Below are 17,812 nucleotides of genomic sequence, written 5' to 3'. Positions count from 1 at the left end.
CAGCCTGTAGCAATAGGTTCCCCACCTCCTTCAGAGTTTCTACCAGCAATGGCTGCATAGTGTGTGCTCTTCATCTGCCCTCCTGGACGTCTTTATAACCAAATTAGCTTTGTGCCAGGAAGTCCACCAGCGAGACCATTCTCATGCACGACCTAATCCTAAACTGTTGGGAGGAAATCTTTCGGTGTGGGTTCTGAGGCCAAGCAAGGAGTTTTCTGGGTTGTGATGAGGGCACTGCAAGAGCTGTTTATTCCATCTGTAGCAGACTGAGCAAAAGGGTTTAAACCAGATCATCAGATTAAAGTGAAAGGCAAACTTTCTATGTAACAGCATTTAGTGTGGAAGAAAGCCCTTTCCATGTGTTCAGTCCAATAGACTGCTGCTCAGATATTGCTTTGCTTCCTTGTGAAATAATCCATGAAGCTTTGCCAAAGAATATGAAGGGAGAATATATGGGGAGGCCATAATTTTTAGTGCAGGAAAACACTATCAGCGGAGCCCTTACTCCATCACTCATTTGCTACTGTTCTGAAACATCACCACGATTCCTGGTTCATAAATAACTCCTGCTTTTTCACCAAGTTCTACCAAATATAGTGCAAGAAGTTTCCTTACCAGTCTGCAATGCATGAGGAGGTACTTATTACTTACTGCTGCTGTCCCAATGCATTTGTCTCATGCACCTAAAGCAAATTAACTTTCTTCCCTCTCCACTATACTATTGTTGTTCTCTCTGAAAACCTCACCTTCAGTCCCCAGCTTAAACCCTTTCCCATGCTATATTTCTTCTTGCTGCAAGTGTTTTAGATAAGTAGATCAAGAGTTGGTGTAGAAACAGGGCAAAAGTCCAAGGCAGATTTTCTTCTAACAACACAGTTTGACTTGGAAGCAGCTCTTGCCATGAGTGTGCAGTCTCAAAGGGAAAGATCTTAGCAAAAAATAGCTTATCAGCTCACTCCTTTCTCAAGAAAAATCCCCAGTATTTCAGCCCATCCAGGGAGTTGTGAAGAGCCGTCACGATGCAACGTGAACTGGGTTCACGGGGCACCAACACAACCACCAGTATGGAGCCTCTGTGTTGCTGTGCTGCTCAGGGCAAGTGTTAAACTGTTTTGGTCAATTAAACCCATCTAACATCATCTCACTTTCTGTGCTCTGAAGCCTCTGTTGGGCTCTCTGCTTCATTTAGGGCCGAGCCCACCACTGCGTGTTGTGTTCAACCATTTGCAGAGCTCTTCTCACCATAGGTCCCAGGGTACCTCGGGATCCTTTAGGGCCTTGGTTCCCCTTCGGCCCCTCCTTCCCTGGAGATCCTGTCTCGCCGAGCTGCCCCTGGTAGCCCTTGCTGCCCTGCAGAACAAAATCACTGACATTAATGCAGGACACAACCACTTCTGCAGATAAATATCAAAGCAAAGAAAGGGAGATCCAGAGGAGGAGACATTATCAACAGAAGATGCTCCTACCTTCTGGCCAGGCTTGCCCTTTTCCCCCTGTTTTCCTGGTTTCCCTTCTGGTCCCTAAGAGAGCACAAAAAGCCATTAGAATGGGAAAGCAAAGAAGTCCCATCCCAACCAGCCACTCCCAGGCCCCTTCCCTTGTACACTCAACCCTGACAGCGTCCTCACGCATCCTGTCCTATTCCCACGGGAGCCAACAAGGAGGCTAGGAAGTCATGAAGGTATGGCCACGATTCACAGCTGCTCCAACACATGGAGGAGAAGGAAACACCATTGCTTAAAGGTGGAAAGATCTCTATGCCCAGGTGGCTATAGGGCAACATATCTGAAAGGTGATATTTTTCATCTTCAGATTACATGTCAAAGACAGGCAGGTGATGGAAAACTGCTGTCTGATATACCCTCAAAGATGCAAAAGAGGGATCTCAGAAGTGCTCCTTGAAGACAGCACCCACTGAACCGAAAAACAGTACCTACCCAGCCACTGCTACAGAAACTGCTGAAATGTGGAAAGCACATTTACCCTGGCCCCAACAAAATGTTTCCTCTGGTCTGCAGACAGAGCTGTCATCTGTGCACCGCTGCATTACAGAGTTGTACCTTTCACCATCAACTATGGCACTGCAAAAGGTATCAATACTTTTTATATGGTTTTAGGGTACTGGCAATGGAACCATTGCCTCAAAAGCAATTCTCCTTATTTTTACTTTGTTAAAACAGGCAGTGGTTCCATTTTCTATCTACCTGCCATGCAGAGCTTCCTGCTCGCAATGCAAAACCCTTCCCTTTATTTGTACTATTATTACTGCAACACACAGCACATAGAAATCACAACATACCGATCAGGCATCCAGAAATGGAGTGGGATGCAAAACTTCAGGTAGGAGCCACAGCAATGAAAGACAGAAACGCTGGCCTGCTTTGTGCCCCCAGCACCGCTGCCTCACAGGCAGCAGAACCTGCTGCCTCTCCTTGCACACACAGAGCAGAAATTAGCTGCGATGAGCAGCTAAGTATAGCTCACGCTCCTTAGGGAGCCCAGGGAGTTCATTTTTTCAATGTTTGACCTCGTTGGCTGCAAGGCAGACAACATATTTTGGATTTGACAGAAAGAAGCAAAAGTATCACTGAAGAAAATAACTCATGCCTTTTGGCAGTTGCCACAAACTTTTCAACAGCATCTACACACCAGCACGGCATCTCTCCCTCTGCTCTCCCGCCTCCCAGTTCAGAAGGTATAATTTTCACCACCATTGAAGTTGCAGTCTCAGCTGAACAAAAGCGACTTATAAAGCTAGCCGTATCAGAGGGTTTTCACTCTGATCTGAAACATGGGCCTCCTAAAGTGCCTGCTCTTAACACAAAGGAGCAATTCAGACTATAGCCCTAAAGAATTGTGCCAGTTCTTCACTTCCCCAAAGGGAATAGCTCCATTTTACCTAAGTCAAACATTTCAAGAGCCCACCTTGCCAACACTATTAGAGCTTCACAAAGGACAGGTCCCTGCCGAGGAGTACCCGAGTCCTGTTCTGTTGTCTCTTCCGTACTGCTTGGGGGTTTTGTTTGCTACTTTTTGCTGCCATTTTCCAAGAGATCACTTTTGGAATTATTTTCCCACAGACACTGAGCAGCCGCAATACACGATGACTTTTGGGTGCCAAACCTCTAGCATCACCCACGTGATTTATGCTTTTGACAGGAGTACAGAGAAATCCTTACCAATGAAAGCATCAGCCTGGGAAACGGCCATCCCCATCCAGCTCTGCAGCTAGCTCAGCACTGGACCTGGTACCAGGCCCTTCAACTTCCCCACTTATCGGTCACAATGGGTGTAGTAAAGCAGCAATAATGCTCGCAGACCCTGTTCTGCAGCAATACTGTGATGCTTAGTGGCTTCAAAATTTGGAGAGTGAGTAGTGGAATCACGCAAAAAAGTTTACTGTCAAAACAAGACATGAACGAACAAAGACACAACCGGGGTTTCTAATTAGTTGCATAGTGTTTTTCCATCAGTCTCCCTGGACTGTGCACTAAGATCTTTTGGAAGCACGGGCAATAGATGTTTCTTGCAAACGGGAGAAAGCCCGTTTTAAGCTAAATCTGTTCCTGGCCCCAGTGATGGCCAAAGCCTTGACCTTCTCCAGCAGAGTCATTTTGCACGCTCAGATGTGCTCCTGAACTGTTGTGCTGTAGCAGCTCTTGAAACAAATACTTCCATCCCCGGGATGAGGATGCATTGTACTGTCAGTAAAAAATGCAGCCACCAGCGCATTGATGAGATGTACCCTGTTACCACCGTGCAGGGCAGACGGACCCTGTTCACAGGGGAGGTCACAAGGATCTCACAGCTACTTAGAAGAGTTCCAAGTACAGTCTGTTTTCCCCCACCTGGATACATCTCCCATGGAAGCAATGACTGAAATTTGCTTCTAATCTGCACTGGGAAATGTCTTTGCTTTTTGAGAAGACAGGTTCAGGCCATAGATCTTCTCATCTGAGAAACAAAATTTCCACACTGCTCCCAAAATCTGCCAGCATTGAAGTTCATGCTTGTACCTGCAATCATGAAGTACAGATACAGTATTAGAGTCATCTGGGAGAGGGAAAAAAGCCAAAATATAAACCCAACTTTGACAGTCCAAGCCCTGCTTACGAAAATAAACTTGATCCGTGGAAGACTCTGCCATGTTCAAACAGGGTCTCAACTTTCTCTGGGTACCTTCAGCTTGTCTTTCCCTGTTGGTAGAGTCTGAACACAGAAATGGGCTCCAATAAAATCCCTGTACTGGCTTTTCCCCTTATGACGCATCGGCCTCATTGAGCAGGGATGTTCATCTACTCCAGAAGGCTCTCCTGGGTCCTCCAGCTGGGGTGTGGCTTCTTCTTCATTGCCGGAGAAAAAAAGAGTTGGCAGCATGTCCAACTCTTGTCAGTGATAGTGAGACCAGCTGTCACTCGCAGTGAACCAGGAGATCTTTCTTTGAGCCTCCCCCACTGTCGCTCGCTCTCATCTGCTGGTTAAATGCTTTGCTGGTATAAATAAATGGGTCAAATCGTGCTGGCGACACCATCAGCAGAGACGTGGCTTGGATCTTGCAGCCTTAGTCACCTCCTCAAACAGAGTAAGCTCTATCAGCAAAGGACATTTCTGTGCTCTACCAGCATGCTTTCTAGGACTTTGGCCAGCAGAGCTCTGCTGGTGAGCGGGAAGCCTACCATATGTCTGATTTTCCTGGATGTGCTTTCTCCAACTGCGCAGGAATTTTGCCCAGATGAATTTAGAGACAGTTCAACACTTGTCTGGGGTTCCCAGATATGGGATATCTGTACTTGTGATGTTCCAGATGTGGTTGCTGTTTGTTGCAATCCTAGACGTTCACCGGGCACATACGCAGCGGTTTGCACAGTTTCCAGAAATCACCACACTGTCACATGCCACATGTTACACAGGCAATAACAAGCCCAGCAACAACTTTGGTAGCCTTCAAAAAAGGTCAGAGGTTTTTTTTCTCTCCATTCTTCTGACTCATCTGTCCAGAGATGGAAAAATCAGGGCCAGAACAGGGGGGAGAAAAAAAATGATAAAAATAAAATTCAGTGACATTGTAACTTCATCCAGGGTCTCCAAATTATGTCAGGAATCTAGCATCTTTTGGTACCTCTTTCACTGCAGTGTGAAGTTTCTAGGGCTCCTACTCTCTTTAGCAGAGACAGCAATAAGGGGCAGAAAATGTACAAAAGCCTATACATAAGAATAATTCATTTCGAGTGCTTTTTGCTGGATTCAGATCAGTTTGGTTAGTGTGCCAAGGCACTAAACACTTGATGCTTTTATTCTTGGGGTTTGTACACATTTTGTTGTATGCTTTGGGTTACTGGTTTGCTGAGAAAACAAATCTTTCCAAGCTTCTTCCATGAGTGGGATTATTTTTAAATGGTGATTTCTCTTTATATACTGCATTCTTCACTAGAGAAGCATATCAGTATCTCCAGAAGATGGTGGTATTTGTGACCAGGAACAGCAGAAATCAGTGGTTTTACGAAGTCACATGCCTCCAGGAATGCCAAAATGTTCAAGGAAAGCAAAAAAATTATCATCTTGTGTTTAAAATTTCATTGCCAGCTTCAGTAAGGACCCAATTGTATAATTTTTTTTTAGTATGGCCTTAGATATTCCCCTAAGGGAAAAGCTGGATGGTTTGTTTTCCAATTCAAATTGATTAATTTTGAAGGGAAAAAAGCGACTTTCAGATGCTGACGGCCTTGGCATCAAAGCCAGGTCTCTTGCACGTCACAGCACTAACATTTATTGGGAGCAAACAGATGACCAGCCCAGCTTTAAATTCTCAAGACTTCAACAGTTGAAATCTATGTTACGACAGCAACATCCAGAAAAACAAAATAAGGAAGCTGAATGAACCGCAGAGAGATATGCCCCAAATGGAGCCAAACAATAAACTCTTAAAATCCAGACCCAAACTTCCCCCACGTTCAGTGATGTTCTGCTACATGAAATAGATCCAGGGAAGTGGTTACCGAGACGTGACTCACTGTCCTGGTTTGACTCAAGGGTTGCTGTGGCCCTTGGCACTTCAGAGGACAGATATGTTTCTGCTTTCCTTGCAGACTTGCAGCATGGCAGAGGAGGGAAGCTCTATGAGGGCACAGTACTGATGAGATAGCTTCCCAAAGCCTACCTCAGGCAGGATTTCTCAGGACTGTTGCAGAGTAGGAGCCTATTTTCAATTTATTTTTTTTAGGGTTTCACCGAGTGAAGGTCTGAGGTCACTCCTCCCTACCAAAAATGAGGCAGGAAGAAATAGAAGAACCAGAATGCAGCTACTGAGTAAAGAAAAGCAAGTGCCAATGGTGATGGGAAACAAATGGTGATAGTTTGAGGCACTGGATGTAGAAAGAGAAGAAAAGCTAAAGCAGCAATAAAGGTAGGAAGCACGAAACATAGGATGACCATGCCCATATTGTTCAGGGCCCAGCCAGCGAGCTCATTTAAAGGGAAATGAAAAAGCCCCATATCATTTCCTACCGCTCAGCAATGTCTCCATATGAGAACCTCTACTTAATAAGCTTTGATCGAGAGAAGCCTCCCCCCATGGAGGACAGTTTGCAAGCACTCAGGAAATTAGTGGGATTATTGGAGCCGGGCATTTGAAGACATAAATGTTTCAGATTTATAAGAAACACATTTCATAATCACTCTGCCTCGCAGTAGTTTAGAAGGGGAGGAGACAGGGTAGCAGCTCCTGAATGAGTATGGGGAAAGAAGAAAGACTCAACTGTTCTCGAGAAGAAAGACCTGATTGTACTGTGAGGTTCAGAGGGCTTCACTGGGACCACTGGGAAGTAATGGGCTCTTGGCCTGCTTGTGGAAACCCGAGCGGTGAGTGCAGGTAGAGCTGGCTGGCTGAATTCAAAGAAAAAGCGAGATGGGGAAATCATATAAAAAGATCTCGGATGGAAAGACTACAGCTAGCGTCACTATGACTTTCCTTTCAGCTGAGTTCCTCAGCTTAAAATGTGGAACCCAGACCAAAATCTTGTATCCCAAACTCTCTGCTTTAACACAAATTATTATCTGCAGACAGATGCTCTGAAATATACCACTTTTGGTTTTGTGGATGAGGATGTCTATTTAACTTGCTCTTGCTAAGCAGTCACAGTATAAGACAGCAAAGAGAATTGTGTAGAGAGCAGTGCTGTGTGCTCTGAGCTGCTCTGGTTTGGTCTGATAGCCCTGAACTAATTTGTTGTTTCTGGGAACATCCCTTTTTTCCCTCCTCTTTGCCTCTATTTCCTCATCTCTAAGGAAGCACAGGAGACAAAAGTGCCACCAAAAGACCAGACGGATGGGTGGGAAGTGCAGGAAAAGTGCAAGCCCTCAACCCCACTGAGCTGTGAAGCTTTCATACACAATGACACCAAAATGCTCCAAAGAATTAGCCAGTGTTGGAAGCTGACAACTGGAAGGAAAGGAATAGACAGAGTGTTTGGGCAGTGTAACTCCGATTTAAACTAATGAACACGGCTTGTGCTCTTTTTTTCCTCCCCCAAACACTAGGGGTTAATATCTTCCTTTTGAAGGACACAGATGCCCTGGGGTTGTGGAAGAGGAGGGGAATGAAATCCTCTCTTGCAATAAGGAGGGGAATCTTGGAGTAACTGCCCAAAAAGTGCGTCTCCTTCGTCTGAGTCAGGAAAGAAACCATGCCAAGTCAATGGGATTTATTTCAAATTCTGGCTCATTTTGACTCCTATTAACTCTAAACGAAGACCAGCTGGGATCAGCCTGCCTTCCCAAGCAGCAGAGAGACCGGCAGAGCTGGCCGACTCACTGAAAAGGCGAACGGCCCCTTGGCTGCAGAGGAGCAACCTCGGTCGCTGTAAGCAGTGGTTCCCCAGGGATTGGGAGAGCTCTGCGATTCCCTGCAGGATTCCCAGGGCTCACAGGCAACCTTGGTCCACTCCAGAGGTTTCCAAGGATTTGGTGGGCTGAGTCACAGATACCAGAATAGCAGACAAGGGGGGGAAAAAAACCCCACAATCAAATCTCCCGAACAACAAAATCCAGCATGTACCTCTCTGTAAAATGGGATGTTTTAGGCTTCCACAGAAAAGGCTGAACCTGGGGCCGTCAGCAATGCACTAATTATTAAAGTAAAAGAAGGAGAAGCTGATTGCAGCTAAGGGAAGGGTTGCCCAGGGATGACAACACTGCTCCTAGAAGGGAAGGAGAGAGGCCTGTGGACTGCAGCTATGTGGAGCGGCACTCACCCTGACCCTTGCTCTCACCTGTATCTCAGGGGTGTTTGACTATAACCCTGAGAAACTTTATTCATCTTTGATTTTTGATGCAAGGCAAATACCTGCTTATGGCTTTGCTGGATATTGGTCCACACGAGCAATGATACTCCAAGGCTGATGTACAGTGACGCACCATGGCCAAGGGAAAGCGTCTTCAGCTGTGGAAACTGGCCCTGATCACGTAGCAGCTATTGGAAAGGACAGGCTGTGGGGCAGGAAAATTATGTCCTGTTGTGTCCCCTCCTCCCATGCAGAAGGGGTAGCTGTGGCTTGGGATGTGGGTCACACACAAGCCCAGGAGACATTCAGCTCTGCAGCAAAGGGCCCATGCCCTTTGACAAGCACAGCTGTCTCAGGAAACATCGGCTGAGATACGTCTGGCCTGTGGGCCCACACAGCCCGTGCCGAGCTGCAGCACAGGGCACAGGAGCACGGCTGAGGAGCTCCCTGTCCCCCTCTGCCACCGACCGACCTCCTGCCTTGGGCAAGTCACTTTACTACTTTGTGCATCCACTGCTAACGTGTTATTCAAGGGCGAGATTAGGAGTAGCAATACTCGTTTCCTAGATTAAGGGTGTGAGGAGCTTGCTGTTACCACTGACACGCTGCTGGGGCTGTCACAGCCCTCCCCTGCATACCGAGACCAGTATTCTCCATTCCTTCCATTGCTCAGTCATGCCCCCCAGTTGAGGGAGTTTAAGAAACTTCAAGTAAGAGCTCTACAGACAGCCGATAGACCAGGGCACAAAACCCAGCTTTTCCCGAAACAACAGCTCAGCACATTATCAAAACAAGCATAGATTCCTGCACGGAGAGCAGCGATTAAAACCAGAAGCGACTCCAGGATTGTCCTTCGGCAGCCTCAGCGTTTTCAGGGAGCTGAATGCCATGTAACTGATGTGGCATTGCCAGCTGTCGCTGAGCTCATGTGTTCGGAGTGAATGGCTGGATTCAGCGGCAGCAGAGTGAGGCGCTTTGTTGCAGAAAATCTTTGAATCATGTTTTCAGTGGCAGGAAACAGAAAAGAACAAAGAGCAAAAAACCCACTCCGGGACCAATTCTGCTGTAAGTGATGTTTGGACAGCCTTGTAATAGAGCAGTGTGTCGGATGAGAATGAGCTCCTGCTCTACCCTGGCATTACAGAGCCCAGAAACCAGCTCCATCTCAGCTGTGACCACAGCATGCCGTTTCTGAAGCGACTCCGCTAGCTCAGAGCAGAAGGTCCATCCTGGCCAGCAAGTTCCCCTTGCACTTTAGGACTGCAGCCTGTGGATGGTGGAGAAACAAGAGCACAGTGGGAAGGATGCTATCCTCAGGACATCATCCAACGCTGCGTGGGGAGTTGCTGCCGCTGTGGGGAGCGATGTGACCGAGACCACAGTGCTGGGGCCAGGAACCATGAGTTCAGTCAGCACTCTGCACTGGGCTGGATAGTGGCTTTATCCTTTTCAAAGCGCTGTGAATTCCCCTCAAAAAACCTCCTCAGATCTTCACCCCAGCCCAGCTCCATCACTCTACCCTCTTGGAGAGCAAACAAAAGGACTTTGGACCTTGTCGCATCAGAGTAAAAGGATTTACCAGCCCTTACAGCTCTTTTGGTCTGCTGCTGCACATCTGCACCACGCAGCAGGGCCGGCACATGCAGCCAGATCTTCTCTGATGTAATTGTTTATGGCGATTTATACCATTGGAGCATCTGGCTCAAAGCTTTCCGAGTCCTGACGTGGCTTGAATGACACTGCAGATAGGATTTCAGGTTAAAAAAGAAGTGGAAAAAGAAAAGAACTCAGCTCCCAGTTTTGCTGAACAGCGAGGGATTTTCTTGTTTCAGAGCATGTTGTATTTCATTACCTACAGGCTCTCCGATTGCTTTCCTGGAACTGTAAAAACCTCACTATCAGATGTCTGCCTTGTACGACAACCAGCACATTACGAAAACCACAGTGCACAGCCACGGAGCACAGCTGGAAACCCACCACCTCCCTCCTGCCAACTGGCTTGGGCCTTTCGCGCAGCCACCGGCAGATCAGTTGTCCTCCAAGGGAAGGGCTGAAATGCCGTATTTTCTGTAGGTGGAGAGGACAAGCAGCGGAGAGGAGCACTTTTGGGGGCATTGCTCTCAGGGACCACTTGTCTGTGCCCAGGTTACTGGTTGTATACCAGTGACTTCAACCTTTGGCTTTTATCATCCTCTGTTGCGAAGAGCAGGGCTGACTGGCAGCCAGATCCTTTGTACACACACATTACTCTCCAACAATGTTCTTTGGGTGTTTCAGGCTCCACAGCACTATCCCCTCGTGCATTATAGGTCAGCAGATAAATGATCTTTTTTGTTTTGGCAGACTACACTGTGACACTTACATTGCTGATGGATACCTTGCCAGGGTTCTATGGGCTGTTGTATCTTCCAGGCTCCCCACAAACTGTGGAGACATATCCTTGGCCTGCCTTGCCCGTACAGAAAGTCTGGATCTCCAGTGGACAACTCCTGCTCCTGCTTCCCACACTGTTGACCCCAGGATCTGCATCTCCAGCCAATCTTTCTGAATGGAGATGCCCAAACAGTCCTTGGTGCTCTGAAAGGGGAAGAGATTTTCAGCTCTTTGCTGCTCAAATCAGCCAACCAGAGGTCAAATGGCCAAGAGTCAAGATCAAGCAAAGGCAACAAGTTGGTATTAGAAGAAGATGGAAACCACTGTGAGGAGATAATATGTGAGAGAGCAGCTCAGGAAAGGTGCACATCTCTGATGTGATTTTTGAAATCTCAAGTGGATCTTGCACTCAGCTGTGTGTTAGTGTTCCAGGTGCTCTGATTTCTCTTTTATGACCAGGGGGACAACTGGCCCATCCCTCTGCTGAGCAGGAAATGGAATTGAACGGAGCAGCGTGAACTTGGACAAAGCGACCAAAAGATAGAGGATACTCGCGTATCTCAGCTCCAGCTGCCTCGAGTCCTGCCAGCCACAGCTGTGAGGCTCATGGACCATCTCAGTTGCCAGGTTTGTTTGCTGAAATCCACTGGCTTTGAAACATGTACAAACTACCCCTGGAGACTCGGCTGGGGCCTCCCTGCCGCTTTTGTTTGAGATTTAAAACCACAGTGGAAGCCCATTTTCAGATACATTAGTACTGGAAATGGCCGAGCCAAGTTAAAACTAGCGATCTTTGAAAATTGTTTCTTGAGCACCAAGGGAAGTTTGGTTGTGCTCAGCTGGTAATGTTGTATCAGCATCGGGATGGCTTTCTGGAAAATAGAACCTTGCTCAGTAAAGCCAGACGTGTCCCTGCTGTTGGGCTCGATTGCTGGATGGACGTTTCTCTCCTGCATGACCCAGTGGGGCAGCACAGACCCTTTAGGCTTCCTCCAGCTTCAGCACCTGTGAAGGTGCTCCAGTACATCCTTTCATCTGCCATCTCCCAGGGAGCTCTACGGCTGTGCCAATCGAAGAACTGCTAACCTCCTTCCATCCCTTGCACTGGCCCATCGCCACGTGGTGTGTAAACTTGTACGTGCCCTGCCAAGCTCCTCAGCTTCTACCTGCTCCGTGGGTACACGTGGTGCTGCCAGCCCCAGGCTAGTGGTGAAAACTGGGCTGAAAATGTACCAGCAATAAAGGCAGATCATTTCAGAGCAATCAGGCACCTCATTTCCTACATCTGCCCAGAGAACACTTGATAGCGAAGTGTCACATTCCTTTAGTCATAAGCAAAATAAAGATTAAGACTAAACATGTCCTTGGTGTTAAAGAAAAACCTTCAAGAAATGGTGTAGCTGCAGGGACTTTTGATGAAAAGGGTTTTTCCAGAGGCCATCACTGTTTGTGGAGAGCATGTCTCTGTGAGTGCCCTCTAATGCCAAGGCAGAGGGCAACACAGGGCCAAGCCAAAGCGTGGGAGAAGCATGTCCACAAGTGCAGATGGGCATCAACTTCCTCGAGCTAATATGAATCTCTTCCAGAAGCAGGAGATGAAGTACACATTTCCAGATGGAGGTCAGTTTGTTGGCACAGGTAACTAGACAGATCCTTGTGCGTGTCTCTCCCACTAACAGCACAGAAGCATCAACATCTCCCCTGTCCGCTTTGTAGATGAGCAGGATATCTGAACAATATTGGAGCAGAAGCAAACACCTCTAGCCCAGGGAAAAGTCAGTGGATCCAGGCAGGAATGCAGTGAAGCACGGATGTAAGGACTCCTGGGTGTCATGCCAGGAGAAGACCAAATGAAGATGGAACAGCTAAAGACGAAGTTCTCTTTAAAACCATCCAAACTGAGTATTGGACAGCATAATCACATCAGATGTATTAAAACCATATGCAACACACGTAATGTGTAAACATAGAGTATCTGCAGCACACCCACACCCAACATACCTCCTCCCTGCAATGCAAGTGCCTCCAACACCTTCCCCAGACAATTTCAATGCCACCCTACAAATCCTGGACATGAGTTTGTGGCTGTGCAACCTTGGCAATTTGTCCTTGGGGGAATGCCTTCAGGATTTGTCCCTGACAAGATTTTTGTTATCTCTGTCCAGCAGCCTTAAAAACCTCTGTCCATTGAACACGTTTGTGGTGGGCTGTGCCTGCGGTGGCTTTTGTGGCATGTTGCAGAAGATGGGTTGACTTTATATTCCAGCTTCGAGTCCTCAGCTGAAAACGACAGGGTTGCAGTTATCTCTAGAGGTTTGCATCTCTGAGCTGTGAGCTGAATCTCGACAGAAGCCTAAGGAAGATCCCACTCATATTGGTATGTTTTCTCCGTGGGAAGTTAGGACAAAAGTCTCAAAGAAAAAATGGGAAGAGAAAAATTATTTGTACTTCTGTCTGAGGACTTGCATCTTTAAATTACCTCAGCGAGTGCAGGAACACCAGCCTATATATTAGGTAATGGCCAGGCGTTTGGCAGGGGAGGCAGTGCTATCTGGAGCCTAGGCAGGTCGCTGAAAGCCTGCTTGGGTTTAGACATAAGGATATACAAAGAAGCACATTAAAATAGTAGATGGAAATATAGCACTCTGCAGTAAAAAAAACAAAAGGGAGTGATTATGAGCAGGAATCTTGGCTCTATTAACTCTTTTTTTTTAAATAAAACAGAAAACGGCATCATGTTCCCAGGGACATGCTGGCAAACAGCAGGGATGGAGTCTGAGAGAATCTATATTTTATACTCTATAACTTAATATGGCTTTTGCATGATTTTAGTATTTTTATTGGTTCTTAAAACATGCACAATATAAACACGTGAAGCAGCCAGAAGTACAGCACATGGAGGGCCAGGTGCTGAGGACGGCTGTCCAGCCGTGCCAGCCTGCAGCTGGGAGGGAGCTGGGATACTGGGGACCACCCCTCCCCTGTGGTATGGTCCCAGTCCTGCAAAGAGCTCTCTATGGGTACAGGGGGCTGTGGCCAAGGGTGGCCTTATTTGGGGCAGAACTACAGCCTTATTCTGCACATTTATGGTGCTGCACCGCAGCATTAAGCCAGTGTTTCCACTTTCTAGTCGAGTCAGTGTTCAAATCCCAACCTCAGCCCAAAAATAACATAAATCCAGCCCCTTCTCTGCTTCCATACCCTCACACCCTTCTTTCCTGCCCTCCTTTTAGCCAGCTCCAACGTCACCAAAGGGAAAAACAGCATGCTTCCACATCGAGCATCCACCCAGCGCTCAGAGGTACCTGCCTGCCCTGCTGCCCCCCGCCCATCCTGGGCAGGGATTGCTGAGCTCCCATCAAACTTGGTCAAACTTGGTCTACTTGTTCCTTCTGAAACGCTGGGGCTGCTCGCATGCTGCACAGAGGTGTGTGGGGTGGGAGCTGGTGTGATCTCCGGCTGCATCCGACTCAACGGGGCTATTGCTTCACAGAAAGAGCCTTGTGAGCCCACGCTTCCTACAACTTTGATCCACAATAATAATTACAACGAATAAATCATGTCTTCAAGACGAGAAAATCCAAGTTTCAAGCAGAAGGGCCTGACTTGCCTTGCAGAGCTGCCCACTGGGGCACTGGGCAGTGCTATCCTCCATCTGGCACCACTGAATGAGACCCAGGCCAGACCCTGCCCAACTTCCTCTGGCCCTGCAGCTCTCACCTTGGAGCCAGAATCACATTTTTTCTTTCTACAGCACTGAGATCAGACCTCCAAGTGAACCAGACAGGCCTAGGATATTCACTGAGGATTCAGAATAATTTCCTGCTAATTTCTTCATTTGTTTTCTATATTTAAGGGGGAAACCTTAGAAGGGAAAACCAGAATTAAGCAAGTAGTTATCAAACAGAAGTGAGAAGAAGGCAAAAGCTGGCCATTTCCAAACTCCAGGCCAAGGCCAGCTGTGGCAGCCAGGGGAAACTCAGCTCCTCATGGTCCTCTGTACGTTCCTCTCCAATACCCTGCGAGGTGGTCCATTTTACAGATGCAGCAGAGAGGCACAGTGTCCCAAAGCCTCCGGCAGACCAGAGAAAGGATCCCCATCTCAAGCGTGTACCCTGATTGTAAAACCAGCTGGCTTTTCACAAAAGTAACATACTTTATGACAACATTTGCTGCAGGTCACATCTCAGATGACCTCCTGCCCTAAGCAGTGTCCTCGTTCACTGCCTGCATCTCCCTCTCAATCTGCCCCCAGGTGTTCTGCTGCAACACAGCATGTCCTGTTACAATAGTGCTAATGTCTACAGTAATTACCACCCTTGGAAAACAAAAAAAAAGAAAAAGAAAAAAAAAAAAGGAAGAAAAAAGCTTATTTACTTCTTACTAGGGTTTAAATGCAATCCAGCCTCCTAGACACAAGACTGCAAACTCTCTGTTGTCCTCTTGTTGCAAAAGGATCTCGTCTCTTTAGACGAGCTGGTTTGCCTTCTGCAGCCCGGGGCTCGCTGTGTGCCAGCTGTGTCCCGATGCCCGAGCTGGGGAACGCGTACTGCACCCCTGGGCTCACGCTGCAGCCATCGGGAAGGCTAGAGCTGCCTTGCACGCAGGGATTTAGACAAGAGCACGCAGCACTCTGCTGATCCCTTTGGGGCGAGGTGCAACTGCTAACTTGGAAACGAGAGCGCAGGCGGCCTTATGGAGAGTGCAGGAGCCATGTTGGGCCAGTACCCGTACCCTGGCGATCCCAGATACACACATGGCCGCCCGTGCAGCTCGGGAAGGAGAGCACTAATTGCTACAGAAAACCCATGGACCAGCTACAGGGGCGAGCGGGCTGGTTTTGCAGACTCACTCGGACACCTGTGATGCCGGGATATCCAGGAGGCCCTTCTTTTCCCTTCAGTCCTTCGTCGCCTTTTTCTCCTTTCTCTCCTTCCAGGCCTTGCTCCCCTTTGTCTCCCTGTGGAAGAGAGGAGGGTGGGAGCTTTTCATACCCACACAACACATGGGTCACTGTACACGGCTCTTGCAAGGAAAAAAACCACCACATAATTAATATTTCAGGAGTCTGAGAGGAAGAGAGCCTGCAAGCAAAAGGATGAATGAGGATGAGTCATAATACACTTGACATTTAACAAAATGAGCAAAACCAGGTTTTTTTTTTTTAGAGTCTCTTGGCTGGAGGAGAAGGAACTCCCCCATTACACAGCGTAATCTGAACCTCTTTGCTTCTCCTGCAATAAGACCTGAACCTCCCACATGAATGAGACAGGCGGACAAGATCTGAAAGTCTCCCTTGCCTCACCCAGAAGCACTGAGCTTGGGATGCTGAAAGATTTTTAATAGGACGGGTTCGTCTGGAGCAGCCACTTGGCTTTTGCTGCCAAATGGGAATCAGCCCAGGGCTTGAATAAACACTGTGTGAAACAGTGTCATCATGCCCCCGTGAAGGATTTGTGGTCTGAGCAGTAGGTACCACGTCAAATCACCGTTCTTATAACTGATAGCACAAAATTTTATGGAAACATTCAAGAAGGCCAGTTCTGTACTGATATCAGCACCTACACTTGTGCAACCAACCAGCCTTGACAGAGTTGTGTTCCACTTGCACCTGCATTCGTGAGTGCACAGTAACATCTCTTCTGGTTAAACAAATGCTCCTGCAGTGAGCAGCAGCTCTTCTACTGCCCAGAGACGCATTCGGGTTGAAAAGATCTGGTTTGGTTCAAGAGCTCTTGGGGCCGGTTAATGGTCATAAGAAAATACAGAAGTCTTGACTGTCTTTAAAGAAGAGTCTTTTGGCCCAACTCTGAGAGATAAGCAGAAGTAGAAACACATGGCAAACAGTTTAACTAGAACGAAGGAATAAACCGCATTGTTGTGGGACCGGCTGCTTTTTCTTTCCATGGAACAAAACTGTTGGCCTGTTTGGAAAGGCTGGCTGTGCAGGGACAGAAATCAGAGTCCTGTTCCAAAGGCAAGGTAGCAAACTCACAGCAGCTAGATATAGAGTGCAGTGCAAGCCCTGAGCGAGCACCTGGGGCTTTGCCAAGAGGAAGGGGATCTGTTTCTTTACTTGCTAACAACCTTCTGGTCAGTGGTGCAGGGGAGAGTGATGGACAATTCTTAATTTCTCCTGCCAGGCCCAGAAATTCCTGATTAGTTGGAAATTTAATCTGCAAAGACTCAAATAAAGCAGACAAAATTGTTGGAAACTAGATTTTGAAGAACTTGACCTTTTCGGAGATCTGATCAGATGCCAAAAATGTGGGTAGAGGAGTGAAACAGGAGGAGTCCGTTATGTGTGCTTGCAGAAAAAAAATCCTTAGAGGGAGCAGGGCAAAGGCTTATTGCACAGAGGACCAAATAACCCCCCCAGCTTCAACCTGGCCCCGGGAATCACGGGGGCCTGAGTGCATGGAGATGTGTGTGAGAGCTGAAACACGCCATGAGAGTGGGGTTTACCTTGACACCGTCCGGCCCGGGTGGTCCGCCGTCCCCTTCCAGCCCCGATTCTCCCTGCAAGGCAGAAGCAAGTGCCATAAGGCTGTGTCTAAACATGATTTTTTTTCCCTATGCTTTCTGCCGCTGACTCACAGCAGTAAGTCGAGCTGCAGCGACAAGGAGCCCAGCCTTGCACTTTGACATGTGTCCTGTCTCATACTCCAATGCTGGACAAGCTCTTCCTGGAGCAAGAGCAGGAATTCAGCCTCTTGTTTTATTCTGAGCTATAGTTTCTCCTCCACAGACCCCGCTGCTGGCCTGCGGGAAGACCTCCTTCCCTGTGGTGGGCTCAGTCTGCATTCATTAAACCTGAGGCTTCCCCATCCTGCTCCAACAACTGACCTTAGTCCTGAGAAGGGACAAGAGCCACTGCCGGCTTCAATCCATGCATTCATCCCATCCCTGGCTCCCTCCCACGCGTGCATAGTGTAGCTAGTGTTTCCCTGCTTAATGCCTGCCTTCTGCTCCGGCGTTTCCCTGCCCCGTGCAGGCTGCACCCTCCCGGTGAACAGGCCGGGTCTGTTCCCACACTGCCCCTTTCATACGCGCGGCTGCCACGGCGCTTTGCAAAGCGGCGCTGTAGCGTCGGAGCGGCTCACACGGGCTGGCGGGCTCAAGCCGACAGGCTCTGCGAGGAAGGTGTTTCCATCACCCGC

At 48.0% G+C, this 17,812-nt stretch overlaps 1 protein-coding gene across 1 annotated transcript in view; it reads right to left on the bottom strand.

Moving 5' to 3' along the window:
• The window catches only part of LOC104348963 (uncharacterized), a 158,592-nt gene that overhangs the window by 21,372 nt on the left and 119,408 nt on the right, over positions 1-17,812 (bottom strand). Inside the window, exons 36-39 of the mRNA XM_086475928.1 lie at positions 17,118-17,171; positions 15,505-15,612; positions 1,467-1,520; positions 1,243-1,350 (exon numbers count right to left, since the gene is read on the bottom strand). Of these exons, the coding sequence (XP_086332054.1) occupies positions 1,243-1,350; positions 1,467-1,520; positions 15,505-15,612; positions 17,118-17,171 (324 nt within the window). The remainder of the gene's footprint in view (positions 1-1,242; positions 1,351-1,466; positions 1,521-15,504; positions 15,613-17,117; positions 17,172-17,812) is intronic.

The sequence above is a fragment of the Leptosomus discolor genome, chromosome 19 (genome assembly GCF_034619465.1).
Source record: "Leptosomus discolor isolate bLepDis1 chromosome 19, bLepDis1.hap2, whole genome shotgun sequence".
In the NCBI taxonomy this organism is placed as follows: Eukaryota; Metazoa; Chordata; class Aves; order Leptosomiformes; family Leptosomidae; genus Leptosomus; species Leptosomus discolor.
The sequence above is the reverse complement of the archived record's forward strand: the minus strand, read 5'-3'. Positions and strand labels throughout refer to the sequence as shown.